Source organism: Chlorocebus sabaeus, chromosome 4 (genome assembly GCF_047675955.1).
Source record: "Chlorocebus sabaeus isolate Y175 chromosome 4, mChlSab1.0.hap1, whole genome shotgun sequence".
In the NCBI taxonomy this organism is placed as follows: domain Eukaryota; kingdom Metazoa; phylum Chordata; class Mammalia; order Primates; family Cercopithecidae; genus Chlorocebus; species Chlorocebus sabaeus.
This window is the reverse complement of record NC_132907.1, coordinates 39,466,761-39,492,349: the sequence shown is the minus strand read 5'-3', so window position 1 is coordinate 39,492,349 and position 25,589 is coordinate 39,466,761. Positions and strand designations below refer to the sequence as shown.

The window sequence follows — 25,589 nt, the reverse complement described above, 5'->3', positions numbered from 1 at the left end:
TGAACCGAGATTGCACCACTGCACTCCAGTCTGGGTGACAGAGTGAGACTCTGTCTCCAGAAAAAAAAAAAAAAAAAAAGAAAGAAAGAAAGAAAGAAAGAAAGAAAGAAAGAAAGAAAGAAAGAAAGAAAATATAAAATATGCAACTATAAATAGAAAATATAAAAATATGTCTCATTTACCTGAAGGGTGACAAGAATATAAGGAGATAATATACATGAAAGTGCTTGTAAATCTAAGGCCATTATTATTGTGACTATTATCATTACTGCAAGCTCCAAATAAATATTTAAAAGAGACTGAGAACAGGGTACCCTTCTACTTGATCAGTGAAAGTAAAACTATAAACCAAGTCCTCCGGGTCTTGAGGAATTCTGAGGCACTGAGGGAGGCTGGGCAGCGCATCGCTTGGCTATCTCCCTCTCAGTGTTATGAGTCTACAGGTGCTTGAACTTATGGCCATAGTGCTGGCCCTAGAAGTTACTCCCTCTTCTTTTCCATTTTTTATTTTTTTATTTGAGACAGAGTCTCCCTCTGCTGCCCAGGCTGGAGTGCAGTGGTATGATCATAGCTCATTGCAGCTTCAAACTCCTGGGCTCAAGTGATTGTCCCACCTCAACCTCCCGAGTAGCTTGGACTACAGGTGCACCATGACACTCAGATAATTTTTTTAAAAATGTTTTTAGAGACAGAGTCTTGCTATGTTGCCCAGACTAGTCTTGAACTCCTGGTTTGCCATTCTTTAAAAACCCAGTTCTATACTGCAGGAGATAGTGTTTGGCACAAAATGTGAATCAACAAATAATAGTTGAGTGAACGTATGAATGAATGAACCAAAGGAAGGCAAGCCCTAGGAAAATCACGTAGTGGTACATTCTTGTACAAGTGAAATGAAATGAAGCTCAGCATCCAGGACACAGCCTTGAAGGGGAACTGAATGGCCAAAGAGCACCCTGTGAGGTATCCATTTGATGAGGGATTGCGAGGGAGTAAAACAGCCACACTCTATTTCCTTTGCTTTGGTCCTGTGAGACAGGATGTGGGGAGGCAGGGATAATTTAACATGCTGAAATGTGTAGCGTTTCCCAGCAGAGGCAGTAGCTCCCGTCTTTGCTTTCTTCTCCTGGTGTTCCCAGCCACTGCTGGTAACCAGTAATAAGTGGTTGGATTTGTTTGCAGTCATTCGTCTCCAAACAGTAGCTGCTACTAGGTTTATATCTTTTTTGTTGTTGTTTTGTATTGTTTGTTTGTTTGTTTGTTTTCAGATAGAGTCTTGGTCTATAACCCAGGCTGGAGTGCAGTGGCACAACCTTGGCTCACTGCAACCTCTGCCTCCTGAGTTCAAGCAATTCTCCTGCTGTAGCCTCCTGAGTAGCTGGGATTACAAGTGTGGGTTACCTTGCTCAGCTAATTTTTGTATTTTTCATTCAGATGGGGTTTTGCCATACTAGCCAGGCTGATCTCAAACTCCTGACCTCAAGTGATCTGCCTGCCTTGGCCTCCCAAAGTGCTGGAATTACAGGCATGAACCACCATGCCTGGCCAACATCTTTAAACATAGGACACTACTAGTTACTTAAGTGGCATCACTGTATATTCTAAGAGTCCTTTAGTTCAGTATGGCATATTTGTAGTGTTGTTGGAAGACTTTAGAGCTCTGCTAAATGCTGTACTCAAATGAGATCCCACCAATGTGAAATTGTTTCTAGGAAGTGACCCCTTTTTGAAGACCAGTTATTCAAAACTGCTGCATTTCAAAGTTAAGGCTGATGACCCAGGGATGCAGGAAATGGTTGATGGTTCTCAGGAGCACAGCAGAATCTTTGGGAATTTCTTATGGCCCAGATTTAGGGAGGCTGATTCACCTCATTTAAGTCTTCAAGAGACTGATACATTGAAACCAATAAGAAATCGTCTTTCTAATGCCTGGAAGGCTCATATTCTTTGTTCAGAGCCTCCTTCCATTAAATTAGTAATCAGAGAGGGCATCAGAGAATCAGAGCAATCAGAAAGAGGGATTCGGGGTTTTGAAGTATCTTTCATCAGGTTTGTGGTGAGGTCTTATGGCTGCCCTGTCAGAGTCTTTTGCTCTAGTGACAGGAAATTTCATAATTTCCTTTCATAGATAGTACTGGATAAAAACTGCCAGCTTCTGTCTTTTTTAACCATCAATGTTTTACATTCTAAGCTGACCTTTCCTTTCTGTCCTCAAAGTCTTCTGTTTAGGATACAATTAGTTGAGTAGATTCCTGCAACTAAATGACAGTGAAGGTTTTCCAAATCCAACTCTTTGAGATTACACACAGATTTCTTTGACTGGAGTCCTGAATGAACTCAAGTTTATCAACTGCACATCTCCCCTCCACAGATAACTAGAATCACCTTGAACTCTCAACTGGACTTATTTCTAAGCCCCTGGGAGGCATCTCACTTTTTTGCATTTTTTTTTTTTTTGAGACAGGGTCTCACTTTGTTGCCCAGGCTGGAGTACTGTGATGAGATCACAGTTCACTGCTGCCTCGACCTCCCAGGCTCAAGCCATCCTCCCATCTTAGCCTCCCAAATAACTGAGACTACAGGCACATGCCACCATGCCCGGCTAATTTTATTGTGTGTTTGTAGAGATGGGGTTTCACCATGTTGCTCAGGCTGGTCTTGAACTCCTGACCTCATCTGATCTGCCCACCTCAGCCTCCTAAAGTCCTGGGATTACAGGTTGTGAGCCACTGCACCCAGCATTTGTTCACTTTTTTTTTTTTTTTTTTTTTTTTGAGACGGAGTCTTGCTCTGTCACCCAGGCTGGACTGCAGTGGCTGGATCTCAGCTCACTGCAAGCTCCGCCTCCCAGGTTTACGCCATTCTCCTGCCTCAGCCTCCCAAGTAGCTGGGACTACAGGCACCTGCCACCACGCCCTGCTAGTTTTTTGTATTTTTTAGTAGAGACGGAGTTTCATCATGTTAGCCAGGATGGTCTCAATCTCCTGACCTTGTGACCCGCCCGTCTCGGCCTCCCAAAGTGCTGGGATTACAGGCTTGAGCCACTGCACCCGGCCTTTGTTCACATTTTTTACCAGCAAGCAGTCCTTTTGGTGGTGGTTCTCTAGTGTGAGAGGAGAAAGTGGGAAAGGCTGTGGAGGACAAGCAAGCATTAGAATGAGAGATTTCATCCTAATGGCAAGGCTTGTTGACTTCCCACAGTCATTAGCTCATTTCTGGTTTTGGATGCTCTTTGTGCTCATTGCACTATTGTAACTACAGCACTTACTATATGATATGTGAGACTACTGTCTAGGCTTCTGTCTCTGCAAGTGGACCAGTGGTTCTCAACCCATTTCTATTCAAACCTACTGCAGAAATATGACATGAAAGTCCTCAGTAACAGCAGCTCACTCTGAAATTGGTAGTTTCCAAAAATATCACTGCCATCCTCTCCATCCTTTTCCCCCTTCCCGTTGTTAAAAATCACTGAACTTGAATATGAGCTTTTTGAGGTCAGAGATGTGCTCTTCCTTGATTCCAGGCATCTAACACATGGCTGGGACAGTGCTGAAAGCATAGAAGAATGCCTGAGGTCACCAGTTTGTTTGTGACAGGGCCAGGACCACAACTCAGGCAGTCTCAATTTCTAGAATGCTACACTCTTCAACTACTGTAACTTTTCCAGTTTTGTCTCTGGGATGATTTAGTACTGTTGATTTTTTTCCAAGGTTTTTTTTTTTTTTTAATTTCACAAATAATAGCTGAGTATTTTTATTGTAAAGGAGTCAAGCAATAATTACCATTAACTTAAAAATATTTTAATATTTTATTCAACATTTAATATTGATAGGATTTTAAATGCAAAACCACTTGCCAGAATAACAGTTTTAGTTTAGCATCCATCATTATTCATTGATTCATTTATTAAGACTGCCAGCATCTTGGCTTTCATAGTCTTCCTTTTTAATGTGCCTTTAGGACTTATAAATAATGTGAGCTAGAACTAAAGGCATGTCTTCTGCCTAACAGATGGAGAAAATTAAGACAACATCCTGAATAATTAGACACAAAAAAGAATATTCTTAGGGTCATAGTTATTTTTAAAGACACATTTTTTCTTCATTGAAAAATTAAAATGTTTCCCTTTGAGTTATATACCCATTTAAATCAAAATGGCTATCTCTTGAGAGGAAAACTACTGCTACTGAGTGATACCAGCACTTGCTGCTGTGTGACCAGTCTTTTATTATTTCATCATGGTGTTTTTATTATTGCGGCTCCAAGTTCTCACTCTGCTTTATTATCTTAGGCATTTCCAATTCGCTAAGGATTTCAGTTGGTTCGTATGTAAGAAAACGTTCTCTCTCTAATTTTCTCCAGAAATCCTGCATGCACATTTTTCTAAAGTAACTTATTTTGTAAAGAACCCTTTTCTTTTTTTTTTCTATAATCATTTGGCAGATGAAAATATAACATCATTTATTTCTTCCTGAAATGAATGACTGGTTTTACATTTGCTTTATTCTTAGACTATCCCACCATCTCATCTTAGATGAGATGATGAGCTAGCATTCTTTTTGTTCCAATAAACAAGTAAATGCCACAAACAGTATTGTCTACCAGGTACCAGGCACTGCCTTAAGAAGGTCCCTGTAGGTAGGAAAGTTGTCAGGTAAATTGCTGACCACCATTCTTGTGGCAGATGCTGTAGGACACATGATATAGTGGAGCGTGGGGCACAAAGGAGGGACTGACTGGCAACTCCGTGTGGGAATTCAGAGAGGGCATCTTAGGGAAGGAGAGCTTTGAAATGAGTCTGGAAAGATGATTACTTTGTCAGAAATAAGGGGAAAGGAGCACCGTGGGCATGCACAGAGCATGGAGATGTGAGATAGCATGGTGCTTGAGGAAACTGTGAGTTGTTCCATTTGGCTGGAGGGCCTAGGCACTGAGGCAGGGGCCAGAGGATGGCCTCAGAGCTGCACAGACTCATTTTTTTCTGGAGCATATTCTTGGTAGTTGGCATACTTTTCATAAGACGTAGCCGAGTGGACTATGGATGAAGGAAAACATGTTGTAATTGCAAATCTTTAAAATGTTGACTGGGGTTGATGGAGTAATTATGAAGGATCTAGATGATGATAGACAACAAAATAAAATAAAATAAAATAGGCTCCTTCCTCCCTCCAAAATCCCCCGAATCTATTTGCCACTGGAAATAGACCTTTTGAAAAGAGATATGAAGCAAACCAACTCTTGACTGATGTCATTTTCTGTTCTCTCCCCAGCCTTTGTGGTTAACCTGGGGATGATGTGGACCTGGGCACTGTGGATGTTCCCTTTACTCTGCAAATTCAGCCTGGCAGGTAGGTTGGCCTGGGCCCTTTTACGGGTCATGTGATTATTATCCCCTTCTTTGAACAAGAGGTGTTAACTTTAAAACGACACTGGACTATGGACATCCACAGATAGAAAAGGGGACTTGTGAACACCCTGAATTTGTATGTGTGTCTGTGTGTGCAGACATGCATGGAGTTTCACATATACTCATGCATTTGCAAATGTGGCAAGATGGCTTACCATATTTTCAAAGGGAGATACGACCCCAAAAGTGCTGACATCTACTGTTTTAGAATAGAGTAGTCTCCCCTTATCTGTGGGGGAATATGTTCCAAGATCCTCAGTGGATGCCTGAAACTGTGGATAGTACCAAACCCTATATATACTAATTTTTTCCTTCACATACATACCTCTGATGAAGTTTAGGCATGTTTGGGCATGAAGAGATTAAAACACTAACCAATAATAAAATAGAGCCATTATACTAATTTAGTATAATAAAAGTTAGGTGAGGTCGGGCACAGTGGCTCACACCTGTAATCCCAGCACTTTGGCAGGCTGAGGCGGGCAGATTATTTGAGGTCAGGAGTTCGAGAGCAACCTGGCCAACATGGTAAAACCCCATCTCTACTAAAAATACAAAAATCAACCAAGTGTGGTGGCTCATGCTTGTAATCCCAGCTACTTGGGAGGCTGAGGTGGGAAGATCACTTGAACCTGGGAGGCGGAGGTTGCAGTGAGCTGAGATCATGCCACTGCACTCCAGCCTGGGCCAGAGAAAGACCCTGTCTCAAAAAAAAGAAAAAGTTATGTGAATGTGGTCTCCCTCTCTCTAAATATCTCATTGTACTGTACTCACCCATTTTCAGATGGCGTTGATCACTAGTAACTGAAACCACAGAAAGTAAACCCACAGAAAGAGGGAACTACTATGATAGGAAGTGCTTAGCTCCATAGTTTTTGTGTTGTTGCTATGGCTTCATATAATACACATATATAAATACAAAAATAATCAGTTTTCATACTATTTGCCATAAATTCCAAGGATATAAAGGGAAATAATGAAGCAACATATTTCTATAGTGTTCCAACTCAAGACTACAGGCCTAATATCCATACAATGGCTTGTAGATCTAAGATCCATTAGTTTGATTATATCTTATGTTTAAAAAAACATTCAGAGCAGAGACACTGGTCTGGTAGTGGGAAGGTGGGGAAGGCGTCATGTAGTGTATTCATGTGCTTAGGCTGCCATAACAAAATACCTCAGACTGGGTGGCTTAAGCAACAGAAATTTATTTTCTCACGGTTCTGGAGGCTGGAAGTCCAGTGTCAAGGTGGCAGCTGGGCTGGTTTGCAGGTGGCCATCCTTTTGCTGCCTCTTTACATGGTCATCCCTCTGTGCCCACATAGCCCTGGTGTCTCTCCTCCTCCTAGGGATGCCAGTCAGATTGGATTAGGGCCCATTGTAATCATCCCATTTTAACTTAGTTACATCTTTAAGTGCTCTATCTCCAAATACAGTCACATTTTGAGGGACTGGGGGTTAGGGCTTCATTATATGATTTTGGAGAGACATAATTTAGCCCATAACATGTACTAATTGGAGTCACCAAGAGGGCAGAGATGATGAGAATGCCTTCAGACTTCTGTCCTGGCATGGCCTACCTTAGCCCCCTGGGGTTACTACACCTGTGGCACTCAGGAGCTTGATAGACCAGGGGTCCCCAACCCCCAGGCTGCAGACTGTGTTAAGAACTAGGCCACACAGCAGGAAATGAGCTGCTGGTGAGCCAGAGTTACTGCCTGAGCTCTGCCTCCTGTCAAATCAGCAGCTGCATGAGAGTCTCATAGGAGCACGAACCCTATTGTGAACTATGCATGTGCGGGATCTATTGATAGATTGCGTGCTCCTTATGAAAATCTAATGCCTGATGATCTGAGGTGGAACAGTTTCATCCCGAAACCATCTGTACCCCAGGTCCATGGAAAAATTATCTTCCACAAAACTGGTCCCTGGTGCCAAAAGGTAGGGGACTGTTGTGATAGAAAATAGATGATACAGGCAGACAGGACTGTTGCTCTCCCTCTCATCAGCAATTGCTCCCAGTTATCCAATCTAAACTTCTAATTACAGACACTGTGGCTCCTATCAAGTCACCCTTTCCCTCAACTTGTCTTTTTCTGTCTTCTATCTCTGTTTTCCACTCTTCTTATGTTGCACATATACCAGCTCCTACAAAACTGGCTCCAATATCTACCATTGTTTTCATCTAGAATATCCTTCCCTTGGTCCTGCTTAGCTTTGCTTTTCTTCTAGGTCAAGATATTTTTCAAAACACTGACTTTGCAACAGCACCAAAGTGATATGAGTATAGAGGGAAGGAGGGAGATGGAGAACATCTTTATAATTTTGGAAAACGTTCTTCTTGCATACGGGAAATTCTCTAATAAGCAAGAACATTCTCCCAATTTTTCTTAGAGGAAAGTGATGAATGTTTTTTCCCTTATTTCTAGAAATAGGGGGATATTGCTATGGTTTGTATTTTGAGGGTGTAGGGAAAGATAGATGGGAGTGACCAGCATCTGAGATGGAGTCTTGCTCTGTCACCCTGGCTAGAGTGCAGTGGCACAATCTCAGCTCACTGCAATCTCTGCCTCCTGGGTTCAAGCGATTGTCCTGCTTCAGCCTCCTGAGTAGATAGGATTACAGGTGTGTGCCACCATGCCCGGCTAATTTTTGTATAATTAGTAGAGATGGGGTTTCACCATGTTGGCCAGGCTGGTCTCCAACTCCTAACCTTATGATCTGCCCATCTTGGCCTCCCAATGTTGGGATTACAGGCATGAGCCACTATGCCCAGCCTGAATGATTTCTTTCTATTCCAGGATCCAATTTAGGGTACCATATTGCATTGAATTGTCATGTCTCCTTGGTCTCTGCTGGTCTATGACAAATTCGTAGTCTTTCCGTACTATTCATGACCGTGGCAGTCTTAAGGAATACTGACAAGTATTTCTGGGTTTGGGGGGAAAATACAACACAGGTGAAGTGTTCTTCATTGTGCATCACAGTTTTACCCATGTTTGTGACAATCTTCTGATGGAGAATTGAATAAGACTTAAAATAGGCATACTGATTGCCAACAAGGAGGAAGGCAGGACAACAAATGTGTAGGCTCTGCCAGCCAAGGCAGTTCTAGTACATAGAGCCAAGGTTGTTCAGCTATGTGGAATCACTCTAGATAACTGAAACTGGAAATGGTAAAGAAAAGCAGGAAAGTAGAAGTGAAGTCTAACATTGTTGATTTGGTTCAGTTTTTATTCCAGTTCCCCTCAACCCCCTAATCTGTGACAAAATGAATCTAAAATCCTCATATGCAGAATTAAAATGTCATGAGGACACAAAACTAGGGAAAAGTACTGTTAAGTTCCTCCTGTAAGTCTGAGAATACTGGAGAGAGCAGGCTATTTAGATATTAGTCAGGGGGAGTTGTTTATGCTGTAATAATAAACAAGCCTAAAATATTAGTATTTAAAACAGCAAACTACATGTCCGTCGCAGGTAAGTAGGGACCCAGGCTGGTGGGGTTCTGCTGTCCTCACGCACACCATGTCAGCATGCGTTTTCAAGGTGTGCAGTGACAGGAGGAGGAGAGAGAAGAGAGTCATGCACCAGCATTTGGACGCTTCCTCTCACATGACAAAGGCCAAGGCAAATCCCATGGCCATCCTATGGAGGAGCACTGGAAATATTGGTGAGCATTCATTTTATCTACCACAGATCTATTTCGTAACACCAATGTCAAGAGAGCCTTTGTGAGACTATTGCTGTCTCTCACCATATGCCACCCAGTAAGGGAAAAACAAGTGTAGTCTCATAAAAACAGCCTGGGTTGAGTGGAAAATCATTTTGGGAGCCACATCCTCTTCTCCTGGTGGCTCCAAAAATCATTGACACCTGGTGACACTTTTAATGGTTCTGAAAAACAGATATTTGACTCTCTTTTTGGCTGATGGCTTCTAATATATGTTACCAAAGCTTTTGAAGAAGCTTGGAAGAGGTATTTAAGGAAGAACAGGAAAGAGCAGAATTCACTTAGGTTTGACTGGGGTGTATTTAGATCTATGAGGATCTATTCCTACACTGATATCTTGGTGGCTGGCTTTGGATTCAACCAACACAAGGGAGAGCAAGAATGAAAAGGAAATAAAATAAAATATGACCGCAGGAGGCCGTAATGAGAATAGTATAAGACTAAGACTATTCTGGGGAAACAGGGAAAGGCTTCTTGTTTCCTTGTTCTCTGGCCAAGAATCAACTTTGAAATCCTCCTGAGAGTTAGTGTGACGAGTATGAGTGAAATGGGGGTGGGGCAGGCTACCTCTGTGTGAATATGTGTAAGAAACTTGGCCAGGGACTAAGGATAGACCCACATGTATACACACAGACACAGACACACCACACATACCGCACATATACATCACACACACCACACTACACACACCACACATACCACACATATACATCACACACACCACACACACACCACATACCACACATATACATCACACACACCACGCACACACCATAAACATACTACACACAGCACACTACACACACACTATAAACACATTACACACACTACACATGCCACACATATGTCACACATACCACACAAACATGTCACACCACACACACATCATAAACATACCACACACCACACATATGTCACATATATCACACAAACATATCACACTCACCACACACACATCATTTACATACCATATACACCACACACACACCAACACACACACTCCAGCAGACACACACTATACACACATTATAAACACATCACACACACTACACATATACTGCACATACACCACACATACCCTGCACACACTACACACACACACCACATACACATCCACACTACACACATACCACACACACTACACACTCATACCATTCACACATATACTATGCACACATACTACACATACCACACACACATCACACACATTATACACATCACATACACACCACACACTACACACTCCCCCATACACACACATGCACTGTGCATGCACTGCCCTTATCTCTGAGCCATGGAGACAGGGAGTGAGTGGGATAGTGTGTGAGTTATTCCTCCTGGGTGTTGCGAGCTAACCCTTGGTTCACCTCATGTAGGACTTTGCACTTCCTCCTGACAGTTGGGAGGCATGAGATCTGTTAACATTCTGCTTGTTTGACCCCAAAAATCCCCAGGGAGTGTTCCAAGCTGCATAGGCTGTTTGAGAAATGTGTTAATGGTGTAGCTTTCAATCTCTATGTAACATGCAGTATTATTTGATTCAGGTCCAGTAACTTTGGTCCTTTTAAGCATTTGGATCTGGAGATCACTGGCTTTGTCATGGTTTTCAGTGTGCAAGTAGTAAAGATAGAAAGCCTTTGAACTGCTTGTTGGATGGGTGCTGTGGGTGCCGGGCTCATGTGCAGGACTAGGAGGAAGGCAGCTTCTCTAGAGAGAGCTAGAAATGTTGACACAACAGGAAGCCATTTAGCTCTCCCTCACCCTCATTTGTCATTCTCAGTGGCTCCTTTACCCATGTAGACAATGCTTAGTTCATAGACCAAATACATGAATGTATATACAAACACACACATTTACAGCCCTTTTAAAATCCCAAACCTAAACAAAACAATGAATGCCACCCATTCTGGAACCCCTTTACACCACCTTCGTGTTATAGGGTAATACCTCTGACAGAGTTGAAATATATATAATATTATTCAGATATGCAGAGAAATGAGGCATCCCTATTTTCTATGATCAAACAAATCAATTTCTAAAGTCCCCTTACCACTGGAAAGTCAGGCAAGGGTGAGAAAGAGGAGGGTGTGGGTAGCACTTAAATTTTTTAACATTGTGTCATTTCTTCTGGTTTAAGATGTCTTTGGCTAACTCAGTCTCTTTGGGGTCCCTGCCTTGCTCTCTGCTCCTCCTTAAGATGGTGTCTGAATATATGAGCAAGGCTTATGTGACTGCAGTCTTGGATGTGTGGGAAGAAGTCCTTGTGTTGCCCTCTGTCTTTCCTGAACTGTCTGGTGTGGTCTGATCCCCCTCTGCCATCTGCCATGGGACAGCTGGCTTTGGCTGTGCTTTGAGCCATAGCTTATGCTCCAGTTGTTTGCCCATGGTCCTGAAGTTCCTCTGTGGATGGAAGCTGCTTCATCCTCATCCCAGGCCTGGTCCAGTCTCACAGCTGTATCCTCACCCCCCACTCTGAGGGCACAGGGAAATTTCTGGATCCCTGTGTGCTACATTCACCTGCATGGAGCTTACATGAAGAGTTGCACCAGGCCACCCTCTGCCAGCACATTGTTGGGACTTCAATGCCACTGTAGAGTTGGTGCTTAGTGGAACATGAGGCTTGCCCTAGACTAGTGGTTCCTAGCCTTTTTGGCACCAGGGACCAGTTTCATGGAAGACAATTTTTCCATGGACAGGGGGTGTGGGGTTGGGAGTCAGGGAATGGTTTTCGGATGAAACTGTTCTACCTCATATCATCAGGCATTAGTTAGATTCTCATAAGGAGGGAGCAACCTAGATCCCTCGCATGAGCAGTTCACAGTAGGGTTCAGCTCCTATAAGAATCTAATGCTGCTGCTGTTCTGAGGTAGGGGTGGGGGTGGGGGCGGGGAGCTCAGATGGTAATACTCACTCAACTGCTGTTCACCTCCTGCTGTATGGCCCAGTTCCTAACAGGCCAAGGACCCATACCTTGCCCAGCGGTTGAGGAATCCTACTAGACTACAGCCTGGCAATCTTCCCCAGGCTTGCTGTACCCGGTGAAATAGGCTACCAGCCAGATGACCTTGGTGCATGGAACCCATCCGCTTGTTTGTACTGCTCTATCAAGAACACTGACATCAGAATTCTTTCCTTTACCTTCCTTTCATTCCCTCCCCATCCCTGCCCCCATATTTACTTGTTAGAAGTGATCAGCTTTTTCCTACTTCTTGTCTGGTAGAGACTTCCTTCCTAGGAAGCACTAGAGCTTCCTTTGATATGTAATTTAAGAAGTTGCCCTCCTCTCTCAAAAATGCCTGCTTCTTAAGACTATGATCTTGCCAAAGGTTCAACAAAGAATTGAGTATAAGCCTCAGAGCTGAACATGGCCCTTAGTCTAAAATTGCTCTTAGTTCTTAGTTGTGCATGTGTGTTTGTGTGTGTGTGTGTGTGTGTGTGTGTTTATGATCAACCCCTTGGTCATCTAGTGAAGTCTATGGGCTGATTCTCAAAACAATGTTTGTAAATGCACAAATAAAATAAATAGCATTACAAAGATACCAAAATATACTGAAATGAAATCATCAAAATATTAAAGAAACAAATTTGTGATCTGGTAATATGTGGTCTTCATTATTAACACATTAAATAAGAAGACCTAATAATTGCCTTAATTTAGGTCTCATATTAATAATTACCTTAATTCAGAAATAGTGATAATTTTTTCAAATTGTATTAGTCCATTTTCACACTGCTGATAAAGACATACCGGAAACTAGGAAGAAAAAGAGGTTTAATTAGACTTATAGTTCCACATGGCTGGGGAAGCCTCAGAACCATGGCAGGAGGCAAAAGGCACTTCTTACATGGCAGCAGCAAGAGAAAATGAGAAAGAAGTAAAAGCGTAAACCCCTGATAAACCCATCAGATCTCATGAGACTTATTCACTATAATGAGAATAGCACAGGAAAAACCAGCTTCCATTATTCAATTACCTCCCCCTGGGTCCTCCCACAACACATGGGAATTCTAGGAGATACAATTCGAGTTGAGATTTGGGTGGGGACACAACCAAACCATATAAATATTTTAAGGTACCTGCAGCAACCAAAATATGATATGAAAATATTTGTGATTTATAATGGTGTCAAAGTCACAGGCAATAATGCTATTACTGTGGTTTGCTGATTACACTTATGATGGAAGGAAATTCTAAATTTCAACAGTAGGTTAGTGAAAATTAAAAATGTAAATTTTCCCCATTTAAGTTCATGGACCCCTGAATTCTACCCATGAACCCTTAAAGGTCTAAGTCCCTGTTCTAGATGGTAGTATCTGGTTTCCCTATGAAAGTGTGGATGCTATGGAGTGGGGAGCTCTCAGGAGCAAGATTTCTAAGATATGAAGATACAGTTGAAGATATTTCATAAATTACTATACAGTCTTCTGGAAAAGAAAATTGTTGATACACATGGTTGAAGTGTGGCATGGTCGTATTCTTGCTTATGCCCTCATCATCTGTTACCCATGGGTTATCCAGAGTGATTCTACCATTTGATGCTTTACTGAGTATATCACAAATACTTTGTATGTATTTCTTGGTGTTTTAAAAATGCTTGCTTCTCCAATGTTACTTTTAAGTAAGAATGTAAAAAAGGATTTCTTAAAAAAGTAGAAATCTAGCTCTTCAAAGGCAATAATTAAAGAGATGAAGTTAGATTCTTTCCATTGAACCTAATTGAAAGAACCCGTTACACCTAGCCACTAACCAAAAAAATCTAGCTTTTAATCAGCATATTTTCCATTAAAAATGTTCAATGCTGGCAATATTTATTGTATACTGAAATTTTTGTGTTTGTGTGTGTATGTTTTTAATTTATTTAGCTCTGCCAGCTAAGCCTGAGAACATTTCCTGTGTCTACTACTACAGGAAAAATTTAACCTGCACTTGGAGTCCAGGAAAGGAAACCAGTTTTACCCAGTACACAGCTAAGAGAACTTAGTAAGTACAGGAGCTTGTGTTTTATCGGTCGGGGCATGGGGGAGGCAGAGGCTCCTGATTCGTTCATGATTCACATCCCAGATGAAGCAAAAAGTTTCCTCAGTGACAGCTTCTGGGTGATCTCTGTGTGCATCCAGTGGCTTGTGGACGGGATCTGGAGCTGCAGAGGGAGGGGAGGCATAGCCAGTGGTGACCTCCTCCTGGATTCCCCATTGGCTGAGATCAGTCACAGTGGAAAAATCTGTTTATTTACTCCACCCAACTATACCCTGCCTCTTCCCAGAATGTGTTATAAAACTGCTCATTCTTTCTGGATCCAGATATAGTAAGTAGGGTTGTAATCCCAGAACCAAGAGGCAATTGACCATGGTCTGCCACTAATTTGCTGTGTGACCTCTGTCAAACAGTGTTCCACAGGACAATGATTCCCCAATTTTTTTTTTTTTTTACTACCTCAAGCATCCCTCTTTATTCCAATTCTGTAGAATGAAAATTTTATAATTTTTAATTATAATTCTAGCCAAAAGTTAGATGTTTTAAGTAAATATTTGCAGGTTAAAAAAATTTTTTTTCTTTTTTTGAGACAATCTCACTCTGTCACCCAGGCTAGAGTACAGTGGCGTGATCTCAGCTCACTGCAACCTCCATCTCCCAGGTTCAAGTGATTCTCCTGCCTCAGCCTCCCAAGTAGCTGGAATTACGGGTGCACACCACCATACCTGGCTAACATTTGTATTTTTAGTAGAGACGAGGTTTCACCACGTTGGCCGGGCTGGTCTTGAACTCCTGACTTCAAGTGATCTGCCTACCTCAGTCCCCAAAAGTGCTGGGATTACAGGCATGAGCCACCGTGCCTGTCCTTTTTAACAAAACTTTTTAACATAGCTCATTACTTCCTTCTTGTGAATAATGAATAAGGGGGCCCATGTTGGGAAGCATTGTAAGATGATCTTTAGTCTGTGATTGCAAATTCTTTGTTTTTAAGCAAAATCTCATGTTGCAAGGGAAGTCCACTTTATGTTTTCAGTGGAAAAAATGAAAAAAAAAAAAAAACAAGCAGTATTCTCTGCAGCACTGATATAGCTATGAGCACCTATGTCAGAGAGATGCTTTAAAATATGAGTCAGCAAACTTCTCCTGTAAAGGGCCAGATGGTAAATATAGTAATATTCAGAAGGAGATTGGTCTCTGTCAGAACTTTTCAACACTACTGCTATAGCATTCACACAGCTATATAAACCAATATATAAGGCAATATATAAACCAATAGGCATGGCTGCTTTCCAATAAAACTTTATCCATGGCCACTGAAATATGAATTTTATGTAATTTTCACATGCCCCAAAGTATTTTTCTTTGTTTTATTTATTTTTCAACCATTAACAACATGTAAATAGTCTTAAGCCTACAGGCTGTGCGAGAGCAAGAGATGGGCTATATTTGACCTACAGGCTGTCATTTGCTCATCCCTGTTTTAGAAAATAAGAATGATAGAGGCCTAATAACCCATGATCCAAATGACTTTTCTTCCAGATTTGTCAGTTCTAGTCCCAGTGTTGAATATCAATTGCTAGTAGAATGAGAATCTGGGCACCTTTATAGGTTTACTCCTATTTTTCTGTCTTATAGAAACATCTCCCCTCTTCCTCCATCTTTCCCTTTGGGTTGTCATTATTATCACCAGTTGAACATGGAGAAATAGAAAACACCTGGGCATCCCCAGGCCTATACACAGCTCCCCTTGATGGCCTCAGGCCAGCTGGGCTCTCCAGAACTCCTAGGCTGCTTGCACTTTTGCAAGAGGATCTCTTCCAAGCAAAGTGGAAGGGTTTCCCTGTGGATGGCCTATCTGGGAGCACTTTTCAGTGGGTCATGTTTCTGATGTCCAGAAACAATAGGAAATAATTTTTCCTGGGGAAAAAAGGAGGAGTTGGGGATGCCTTCATGGAGATAGTGATTTTTGAACTGAGGCTGAAAGGAGGTCTAGAGGTGTGGAAAAGGAGAGAAAGGTCATTTCTCAAAGGTCACAGCATGAATAAATGCAGAAGCATTCAACTACAATAACAGTAGTAACAGCTCACATGTATTGACTCTGTGCTGTACGTTTTAAAAGTGCCTTATGTGTATTAGCTCATTTCATCCTCATAACCCTATGCTATAGATATATTACTGTCTTCATTTTACAGATGAGAAAACTAAGGCACAGAGAGGTTAAAGAACTTGCCCAAGTCACACAGTTAATAGGGGCAAAGCCATGATTCAAACCTGGTCTGATTCTAGAACCTATGCTTATAACCATGACACATTGCCCTGGAGGCCATTTTTGTGCTGTAAAATAACCATCAACCACTCTTGAGGTCCTTTCTAGTTTCAAAATTCCATGATTCTATGTGACTATGTCTTCCTGTATGTATTCTATGTGTATATGTCTTCCTGCACACCAGCAAACACTGGTACTTTGCAAGGTGGGCCTTCTTTTCTGTTCTCAGCCTACTTTATCTCCTCCACAATCTCCAGAACCATGTGGACTATAGCTAGAACCACCCATCTGATTCCCACTAATTTGTGTATTTGTTTTCGTTAAGTTACAGCTTAATGGTATATATCTAATCTATCATCAATCTATCTGTTTTAAAGATTTTTCTGAAAACAATATATACTAATGTTCAAAAATTCAACTTGAAAAATTATAAAGAATGTAAAAAGTTACCCAGAATCCCACCGCCAAAGGTAACAACTTGAACATTTTGATGATCTCTCTAGATATCTCTACAAATAGTTATGTAAATATCTTTATATTTATGTAACTATGATTGTTCTATACATGATATGCATCCTACTTTTTTCACCAGCAGTAGATGTATCTTTCCATATCAATCAATATAGTATGTTAAAAACCATCATTTTAAATTCTATTTATGTATCTACCATAATGTATTTAACAAATCCTTATATATAAAAATATATTTTTACACACATATGTAAAAGAATAAATTTTTAAGGCTAGAATCTGGCTTTTTCAGGAACCTACCCATGATTTCTTGCCAATAGGACATACACTGCAACTGTAGCTTTTCATGACTTACAGGGATCCAAAGAGGTTTTCATGGCTCCTAAAGCATCTCAGGTGGCAGAAAGCAGGTAACCTTTACCTTTCCTTGGAGGCGAGGAAGGAAGTTGGAAAGAGGACAACCAAATATCCTGGACTATACAGTTCTCAAGAGAAACCCAGAGAAAAACTAACAAATACTGCTTAATACATTAAATATGGCTAAGTTTCCAAACCATTGTACTAAACTCATGTTGAATAACTTTTTCCTTCAAAGCGCTTTTGGAAAAAAACATGATAATTGTACAACCAGTAGTTCTACAAGTGAAAATCGTGCTTCGTGCTCTTTTTTCCTTCCAAGAATAACGATCCCAGATAATTATACCATTGAGGTGGAAGCTGAAAATGCAGATGGTGTAATTAAATCTGATATGACATGTTGGAGATTAGAGGACATAGGTAAGTGTTATTTGATATTCTTATATACTCTTTATTAAATGTTTACCTCCTTCTTTGTTAAAGAGGTATCTGTGAACTCAAAAGTAGGCTCATCGAGTTCAAGGATATAATACGTGTTGTGGGTATACAGAAAATTCATCTTCTAATTAAAGAAGAAAGGAAGTGGGGGAGGGAGGGAGGGAGGGATTCACCAAATGAGAAAAAAGGAATGAGAAACAAGAGCTATTTTTTGGGCCACTGGTTTCCTGTTGTAGTTTGTAATTGCACTCAAAGAAACAAAAAGGTCTCTCCCCACCACCTCACCCTGCCAATGTCATTGCTCATAAAGGAAAAGAGCATAAAATTATTTGTTTTTAAAATGCCTCACTACTTCTGACTTAAAAAAAAATTTTCCGGCCAGGCGCGGTGGCTCACGCCTGTAATCCTAGCACTTTGGGAGGCCGAGGCGGGCAGATCACAAGGTCAGGAGATCGAGACCATGGTGAAACCCCGTCTCTACTAAAAATACAAAAAACTAGCCGGGCGAGGTGGTGGGCGCCTGTAGTCCCAGCTACTTGGGAGGCTGAGGCAGGAGAATGGTGTGAACCCGGGAGGCGAAGCTTGCAGTGAGCCGAGGTCGTGCCACTGCACTCCAGCCTGGGGGACACAGTGAGACTCCGTCTCCAAAAAAAAAAAAAAAAAAAAATTTTCCAAAGACTCATTTTCACCACTTTTAAAATTATAACTGTATTGAGATATAATTCACATTATGTAAATTTCACCTTTTTAAAGTGTATAGTTCAGTGGTTTTTATTGTATTCACAAAGTTGTACAAATGTCACCACGAATTCCAGAACATTTTTATCGCCCTCAAAAGAAAATTCATACCCATTAGCAGTCAGTCCCCAATCCTTTGTTTTCTCTTTCCTTCATTCCCTGGCAACCACTAATCTATTTTCTGCCTGTATGGATTTGCCTATACATTTTATAAAAATATAATGATAAAATATGTGGTCTTTTGTATCTAATTTCTTTCACTTAGCATAATGTTTTCAAGGTTCATCAATGTTGCAGCATGTATTCGTGCTTTATTTCTTTTTATAGCTAAATAATATTCCACTGGATGGATATACCACATTTTGTTTACCTGTACATCAGTTTATGGACATTTGGCTTGTTGTTACCTTTTGATTATTATGAATAATGTTGCTGTGAATATTTGTGTACAGTTTTTTGTGTGGACATGTTTCAATTCTCTTAGATATATACCTAGTGAAATTGCTGAGTCACATGGTAACTCAATGTTCAACTTTTGGTAGAACTGCTAAACTTTATCAAAGTGGCTGTACCATTTAACATTCCCACTGGCAATTCATAAAGGTTATGATTTCTGCATACCCTCACCAACACTTGTTATTGTCCATCTTTTTATAATTATAGCCATCCTAGTAGGTGTGAAGTGATACCTTGTCATGGTTCTGATTTGTATTTATCCAATGTCCAATGATGTTGAACATTTTTCATGTGTTTATTGGCCATTTGTATCTATTCTCTGGAGAAATGTTTATTCAAATCCTTTGCCCACTTATAATTGAGTTGTCTTTATTGTTGAATTTTAATAATTCTTTATATATTCTTGGCACAAGTTCCTTATCAGATATGTAATTTGCAAATATTTCCTCCCTGTTTCGGGGTTTTCTTTTACTTTTTACATGGTTAAGGTAGAAAAGTATTTATATGAAGTCAAAAATGTATATTTTTTTCTTTGATTGTTTGTACTTTAGGTGTCATATCTAAGAAACCATTGCCTAACCTGAGGTCAGAAAGATTTACTGCTGTAGTTTTTTTCTAAGAGTTTTGAAGTCTTAGTTCCTACATTTGAATTGTTGATCCATTTTGAGTTAATTTTTGTATATGGTGTTAAATAGGGGTCTAACTTTATTCTTTTGCATGTGGATATCCAGTTATCCCAGAACCGTTTGTTGAAAAGATGACTTCTGCCCCCACACACCCCCCACCATGTTGTTGAATTGTCTTGGCACCCTTGTGAAAATCAATTCATTCACCATAAATGTAAGGTATTTTTCAGGGTTCTCAATTTTATTCCATTGAACTATATTTTTGTCATTAGGCCAAGAGCATACTGTCTTGATTACTGTAGCCTTATGATAAATTTTGAAATTGGGAAAGTGGGTCCTCCAACTGTGTTCTTTTTCAAGATTATTTTAGCTGTTGGGTCCCTTGCATTTCCATATAAATTTTAGTATTAGCCTGTCAATTTCTGCAGAGAAGGCAGCTGCAATTTCAATATGGATACTGTAATCTTCAGAATATACAATCTTCCAATCCATGAACATGGGATATCTTTCCATTTATTTAGGCTGCCTTCAGTTTCTTTCATTAATTTATTACAGTTTTCAGTGTAGAAGTCATACACTTATTTGGTTCAATTTATTCCAAAGTATTATATTCTTTTAAATGCTATTGTAAATGGAATTGCTTTCTTAATTTATTTCCAGATTGTTCATTGTTAGTGTATATAAATACAATTGATTTTTGTATATTGATTTGGTAATTGGATGTTGAACTTGTTTATTGGTTCTAAAAGGTTTTTCAGGTGGATTCCTTAGGATTGTCTGCATACAAGGTAATGTCATCTGCAAACATAATTCTATTTTTTCCTTTATGATCTGGATACATTTTATTTTTCTTGTCTAGTTGCTTTGTCTGGAACTTTTAGTATAGCATTGAATAAAAGTGTTGAAAGCAGACATCCTTTTCTTGTTCCTGATCTTAGGGGGAAAGCATCTAGTCTTTCATCATTTAAGTTTGATGTTAGCTATGGGTTTTGTAGATACCCATTGCATTGAGAAAATTTCCTTCCATTCATAGTTTGTTGAGTGTTTCCCTATCGTGAATAGGTGTGGGATCTTGTCACATGCCTTTTCTTTATCTGGTGGGATGGTCATGTGGTTTTGTCTTTTATTAAAATGGTGTCTTACATTGAATGATTTTCATAAGTTAAACAAACCTTGTATTTCTGTAATAAGTACCACTTAGTTGTGGTGTATAATTCTTTTTATATGTTACTGAATTTGGATTCCTAGTTTTTTGTTGAGGATTTTTGCTTCTATATTCAACATGGATATGGTGTGTAACTTTCTTGTGATATCTTTGTTTTTGGTATCAGGGTAATATTGGCCTCATAGAATGAGCTAGTAAGTGTTTCCTCATCTTCTATTTTTTGGAAAAGTCTGTGAAAGACTAGTGTTAATTATTTTTAAATCTGTCATAGATTTCCTCAGTGAAGCCATTTATGCCTGGGCTTTCTTTGTGGGTAGTTTTTGACTTGGTTTCTTTATAAAACTTTTTTTAAGAACTCCATTTGGAAGACACTCCACACTGTAAACATTGTTGTTAATTCACGGTGATGGGCCTGGAAAGGGACAAGATTATTTACTTTTTCTCAAAAACCTTATTATTATTATTTTTACTTTCTTAAAATAAGTGTATTATTACTTTAGCAATTAAAATATTAAAAAACAAATTCAGTTACAAAGAAAATGCAAAACAAAACAAACTTTCTAGTCCCTCTTTCAACCAGATTTAGTATCTATTTAAATATTCTGTAATTGGCACTGCTTAAAATGTTGAGGAGGAATTTTGGCCTCAATTGATACAATACTGGAATTATAAAATTAACCTCTGAAGAAACTCTGTTTTTATTATATGTTTCTAGGACCTGGCAAAGTGTTGCTAAGTACTAAGATTTTTTTTTTAATCCTTTAATAAAAGCATATAATATCAGAATAATGAGCCTAATAATTTTATAATTTTTAGGTTAGTACAAAAGTAATTGTGGTTTTTGCCATTACTTTCACTAGAACTTTTCTAATTTAAATTCAAGTGGATAGAACTATGACAGTGCTTTTAAGAGCAATTAAAAATATTTTGGGCCAGGTGCGGTGGCTCATGCCTGTAATCCCAGCACTTTGGGAGGCCAAGGTGGGCGAATCATGAGGTCAAGAGATTGAGACCATCCTGGCCAACATGGTGAAAGGCTGTCTATACTAAAAATATAAAAATTAGCTGGGCGTGGTGGTGTGCACCTGTAGTCCCAGCTACTCAGGAGGCTGAGGTAGGAGAATCGCTTGAACTCGGGAGGCAGAGGTTGCAGTGAGCCAAGATCACGCCACTGCACTCCAGCCTGGTGACAGAGTGAGATTCCATCTTTATATATATATATTTTTTTTTTGATTTCTAATTGAAATATGTCCCCCCTACTCCCAGTTTACAGTGGTAATTTGCTTAAACCTTTTTTCACAGATAATGCCAGGGTTTACTTTGGTCCAGTCTCTGACACAAATTATTATAATTAGTGGTACCTAAATGAATAAACTTTTGCTATGTTTGATATGCATCAGTTTTATTCTATTCTGTCTGATTTTAGTATGCCCATTCTGCTCTCTTTTGGTTACTATTTGCATGGAACATCTTTTTTCATCCTTTCACTTTCAATCTATTTGTATTTTCAGATCTAAAGTTAGTCTTTGTAGATAGCATATAGTTAGATCTTTTTTTTACATTTAAAAATTTTATCTTATTTTTTATAGAGACTTGCTATGTTACCCAGGCTAGTCTTGAACCCCTGGCCTCAAATGAACCCTCTGCTTTGGCCTCCCAAAATGTTGGGATTACCAGCATGAGCCTTTGTGCCCAGACAGTTGGATTTTTTTTTTTTAATTATTTGCTAATCTGTGTATTTGGGCTAGAGAGTTTAACCTATTTACATTTAAAGTAATTATTGATAAGAAAGGACTTACTTTTGACATTTTAAAGGTTTTCTTTATATTTTATAGTTTTTTTATCCCTCTTTTTTTCATTATTGTCTTCTTTTGTGTTTAGTTGATTTTTTTTTTTTTTTTTTTTTTTTTGAGAGGGAGTCTCGTGCTTTCGCCCGGGCTGGAGTGCAGTGGCCGGATCGCAGCTCACTGCAAGCTCCGTCTCCCGGGTTTGTGCCATTCTCCTGCCTCAGCCTCCCTATAGCTGGGACTACAGGCGCCCGCCACCTCACCCGGCTATTTTTTTGTATTTTTTAGTAGAGACGGGGTTTCACTGTATTAGCCAGGATGGTCTCGATCTCCTGACCTCGTGATCCGCCCGTCTCGGCCTCCCAAAGTGCTGGGATTACAGGCTTGAGCCACCGCGCCCGGCCGTTTAGTTGATTTTTTATGGTGACATGTTTTGACTTCCTTTTGAGGATTTTCTATAGATACTTTGTTTGAGAGTACCATGGGGACTACAAATAGCATCTAAAGTTATAACAATCTAATTTGAAATGATATTAACTTAACTTCAATTGCATATAGAACTCTACTGCTACACAGCTTCATTCCCCACCTCCACTTTATGTCACTGATGTCACAAATTATATCTGTATCCATTGTATACCATAAAGCTGTAATTGTTTTTTATGCATTAATCTTTTAAATTCTTTGGAAAATTAAAAGAGGAATTATAAACCATAATTACAATAATACTAGCTTTTATATTTGCTCATGTATTTATACTAGAGATCTTTATATCTTCATCTGATTCCAAGTCAATGTCTAGCGTCCTTCCATTTCTACCTGAAAGACTCCTTTTAGCATTCCTTATAGGGCAGGCCTATTGGTAATGAACTCTCTCAACTTTTATTTATCTTGGAATGTCTTAATTTCTCCCTCATTTTTGAAGAACAGTTTTGCCAGGTGTATAATTCTCATTTGACAATTCTTTTTCTCTTTCAGCACTTTAAATGTATTAGCCCACTGCCTTCTGGGCTCTAAGGTTTTTGCTGACAAATTAGTTGATATTATTATTGAAGATCCATTGTATGTAATGAGTTGTATCTCTCTTGCTGCTTCCAAGAGACTGATTTTCTGGGGTTTGGTTGTAATGTGTCTTAGTGTGGGTCTCTTTGGGTTTATCCTACTTAGTATTCACTGGGATTCTTGGATTTGTAGATTTGTGTGTTTCATTGAATCTGGGGACTTTTTAGCTAGTATTTCTTCAAATAATCTCTCCACCACTTCCTCTCTCTCTTCTCTTTCAGAAACTCCCAAAATGTGTTTATTGGTTGGCTTGATCCTGTTCCACAGGTCCCTTAGACTCTGTTTATTTTTCCTTATTCTTTTTTCTTTCTGTTCCTGAGACTCAATACTTTCAGTTGTTCTATCTTCACCTTTACTGATTGTTTCTTATGCCTGCTTAAATTTACTGCTGAACCCCTGTAGTGAATTTATATTTCAGGTATTGTGATTTTCAACTTCAGAGTTTTTGTTTGCTTCTTTTTTAAAAAAAATTTCTGTATCTTTGTTGATATTCTCATTTTGTTCATGTATCATTTTCCTGATTTCCTTTAGTTCTTTGTCCGTGTTTAACTTTAGCTCTTTGAACATATTTAAGATGTTCATTTTAGGGTCTTGGTCTAGAAATTCTGATTGCTGGGCTTCCTCAGGGACAGTTTCTGTGGTTTTATTTTGTTTACTTAAACGGGCCATGTTGTCCTGTTTCTTTGTATGCCTTGCAATTTTTGTTGTTGTTAAAAATTGGGCATTGGAAAAAACAGCTACTTCTCCAAGTCTTTGCAGACTGACTCTGTTCTGGGACTGTTCTTCATAGATTTGTTGGGCTTACTCTGAGCCTAGGGATTAGCCCTAGGTGAAAACTTAAAGTCTTCTCAGTTCTTTTCTGAGTATACAGCTTGCCTAGGTCTGGATGGTGCTTTCTCAGTTACAGTATGTATACACACAGCTGCTTTTTTTCTTCGTTTTTTGAGACAGGGTCTGGCTCTGTTGCCCAGGCTGGAGTTCAGTGATGTCATCATAGCTCATTGCAACCTCCCCTTCCTGGTCTCAAGCCATTCTCCTACCTCAGCCTCCCAAGTAACTGGGACTAAGGTACACACCACACCCAGCTAATTTTTATATTTTTTTGTAGAGGTGGATTTCACCATGTTGCCCAGGCCAGTTTCAAACTCCTGAGCTCAAGCGATCTGCTTGCCTCGGCCTTTCAAAGTGTTGGGATTACAGGTGTGAGATGCTGTGCCCGGCCATAGCTGCTTTTGAATGTCTTAATTTCCCAAAGAGTCTTACCCAGTTTCTCCTTATGATTTTATATAATTTATTGTATGTCTCCTTACATAATCTCTTGCCCCAGGCTTCCACGAATCTGTAGTCTCCCTGTAGCTTTTATGAGCACTGCCTGGCTCTTTTCCTGCCTAAGATTAAAGTTAGGCAAAACAGAGACCAGTCGTTTAGTCTGCCCTCCAACAGGCTGGAATGTAAATAAGTATTCTTTGTTCTCTCCAGTTGGTAGAAGGGAAATAAGAGCAGAGATGCCACCTTCTCCAAACCAAGACCACTGATGTTTCAGGCAGAGGGTGGGGCAAGAGCAAGTAAGACAGCCACAAAACTATTTTCCTGCCACTTTTAAGGTGACTTTGTCTTGATTTGGTGTTTATTATGGTTATAAACCTTGGGTTGGTTTCCAGATCTCCTACAAGTTTAGTTCAGCCAGTGTCTGTCCTTTTTTTTTTTTTCTGAGACAGAGTCTTGCCCTATCTCCCAGGCTGGAGTGCAGTGGCACAATCTCAGCTTACTGCAACCTCTGCTTCCCAGGTTCAAGTGATTCTCCTGCCTCAGCCTCCCAGGCAGCTGGGACTACAGGCACGCACCACTTTACGCAGCTAATTTTTGTATTTTTAGTAGAAACAGGGTTTCACCATGTTGGCCAGGATGGTCTTTTTCTCCTGACATTGTGATCCACCCGCCTTGGCCTCCCAAAGTGCTGGGATTACAGGCATGAGCCACCACTCCCGGCCCTGTCTTTTTTTTTTTTTTTTTTTTTTTAATCTTTTCATGGAAGAATAAGAACGTAGAGCTACCTAGTCTGCCATTTTGCTGATGTCACTTGATATAAATCAGTTCTTAATGAGATATTC

At 39.9% G+C, this 25,589-nt stretch overlaps 1 protein-coding gene across 1 annotated transcript in view; it reads left to right on the top strand.

The window, feature by feature from the left end:
* Nucleotides 1-4,966: 4,966 nt before the first annotated feature.
* The window catches only part of IL31RA (interleukin 31 receptor A), a 60,561-nt gene continuing 39,938 nt past the window's right edge, over nucleotides 4,967-25,589 (top strand). The window contains exons 1-3 of the mRNA XM_007972784.3: nucleotides 4,967-5,345; nucleotides 14,001-14,118; nucleotides 17,445-17,626. Coding sequence (XP_007970975.2) covers nucleotides 5,243-5,345; nucleotides 14,001-14,118; nucleotides 17,445-17,626 — 403 coding nt within the window. The 5' untranslated portion in view covers nucleotides 4,967-5,242. The remainder of the gene's footprint in view (nucleotides 5,346-14,000; nucleotides 14,119-17,444; nucleotides 17,627-25,589) is intronic.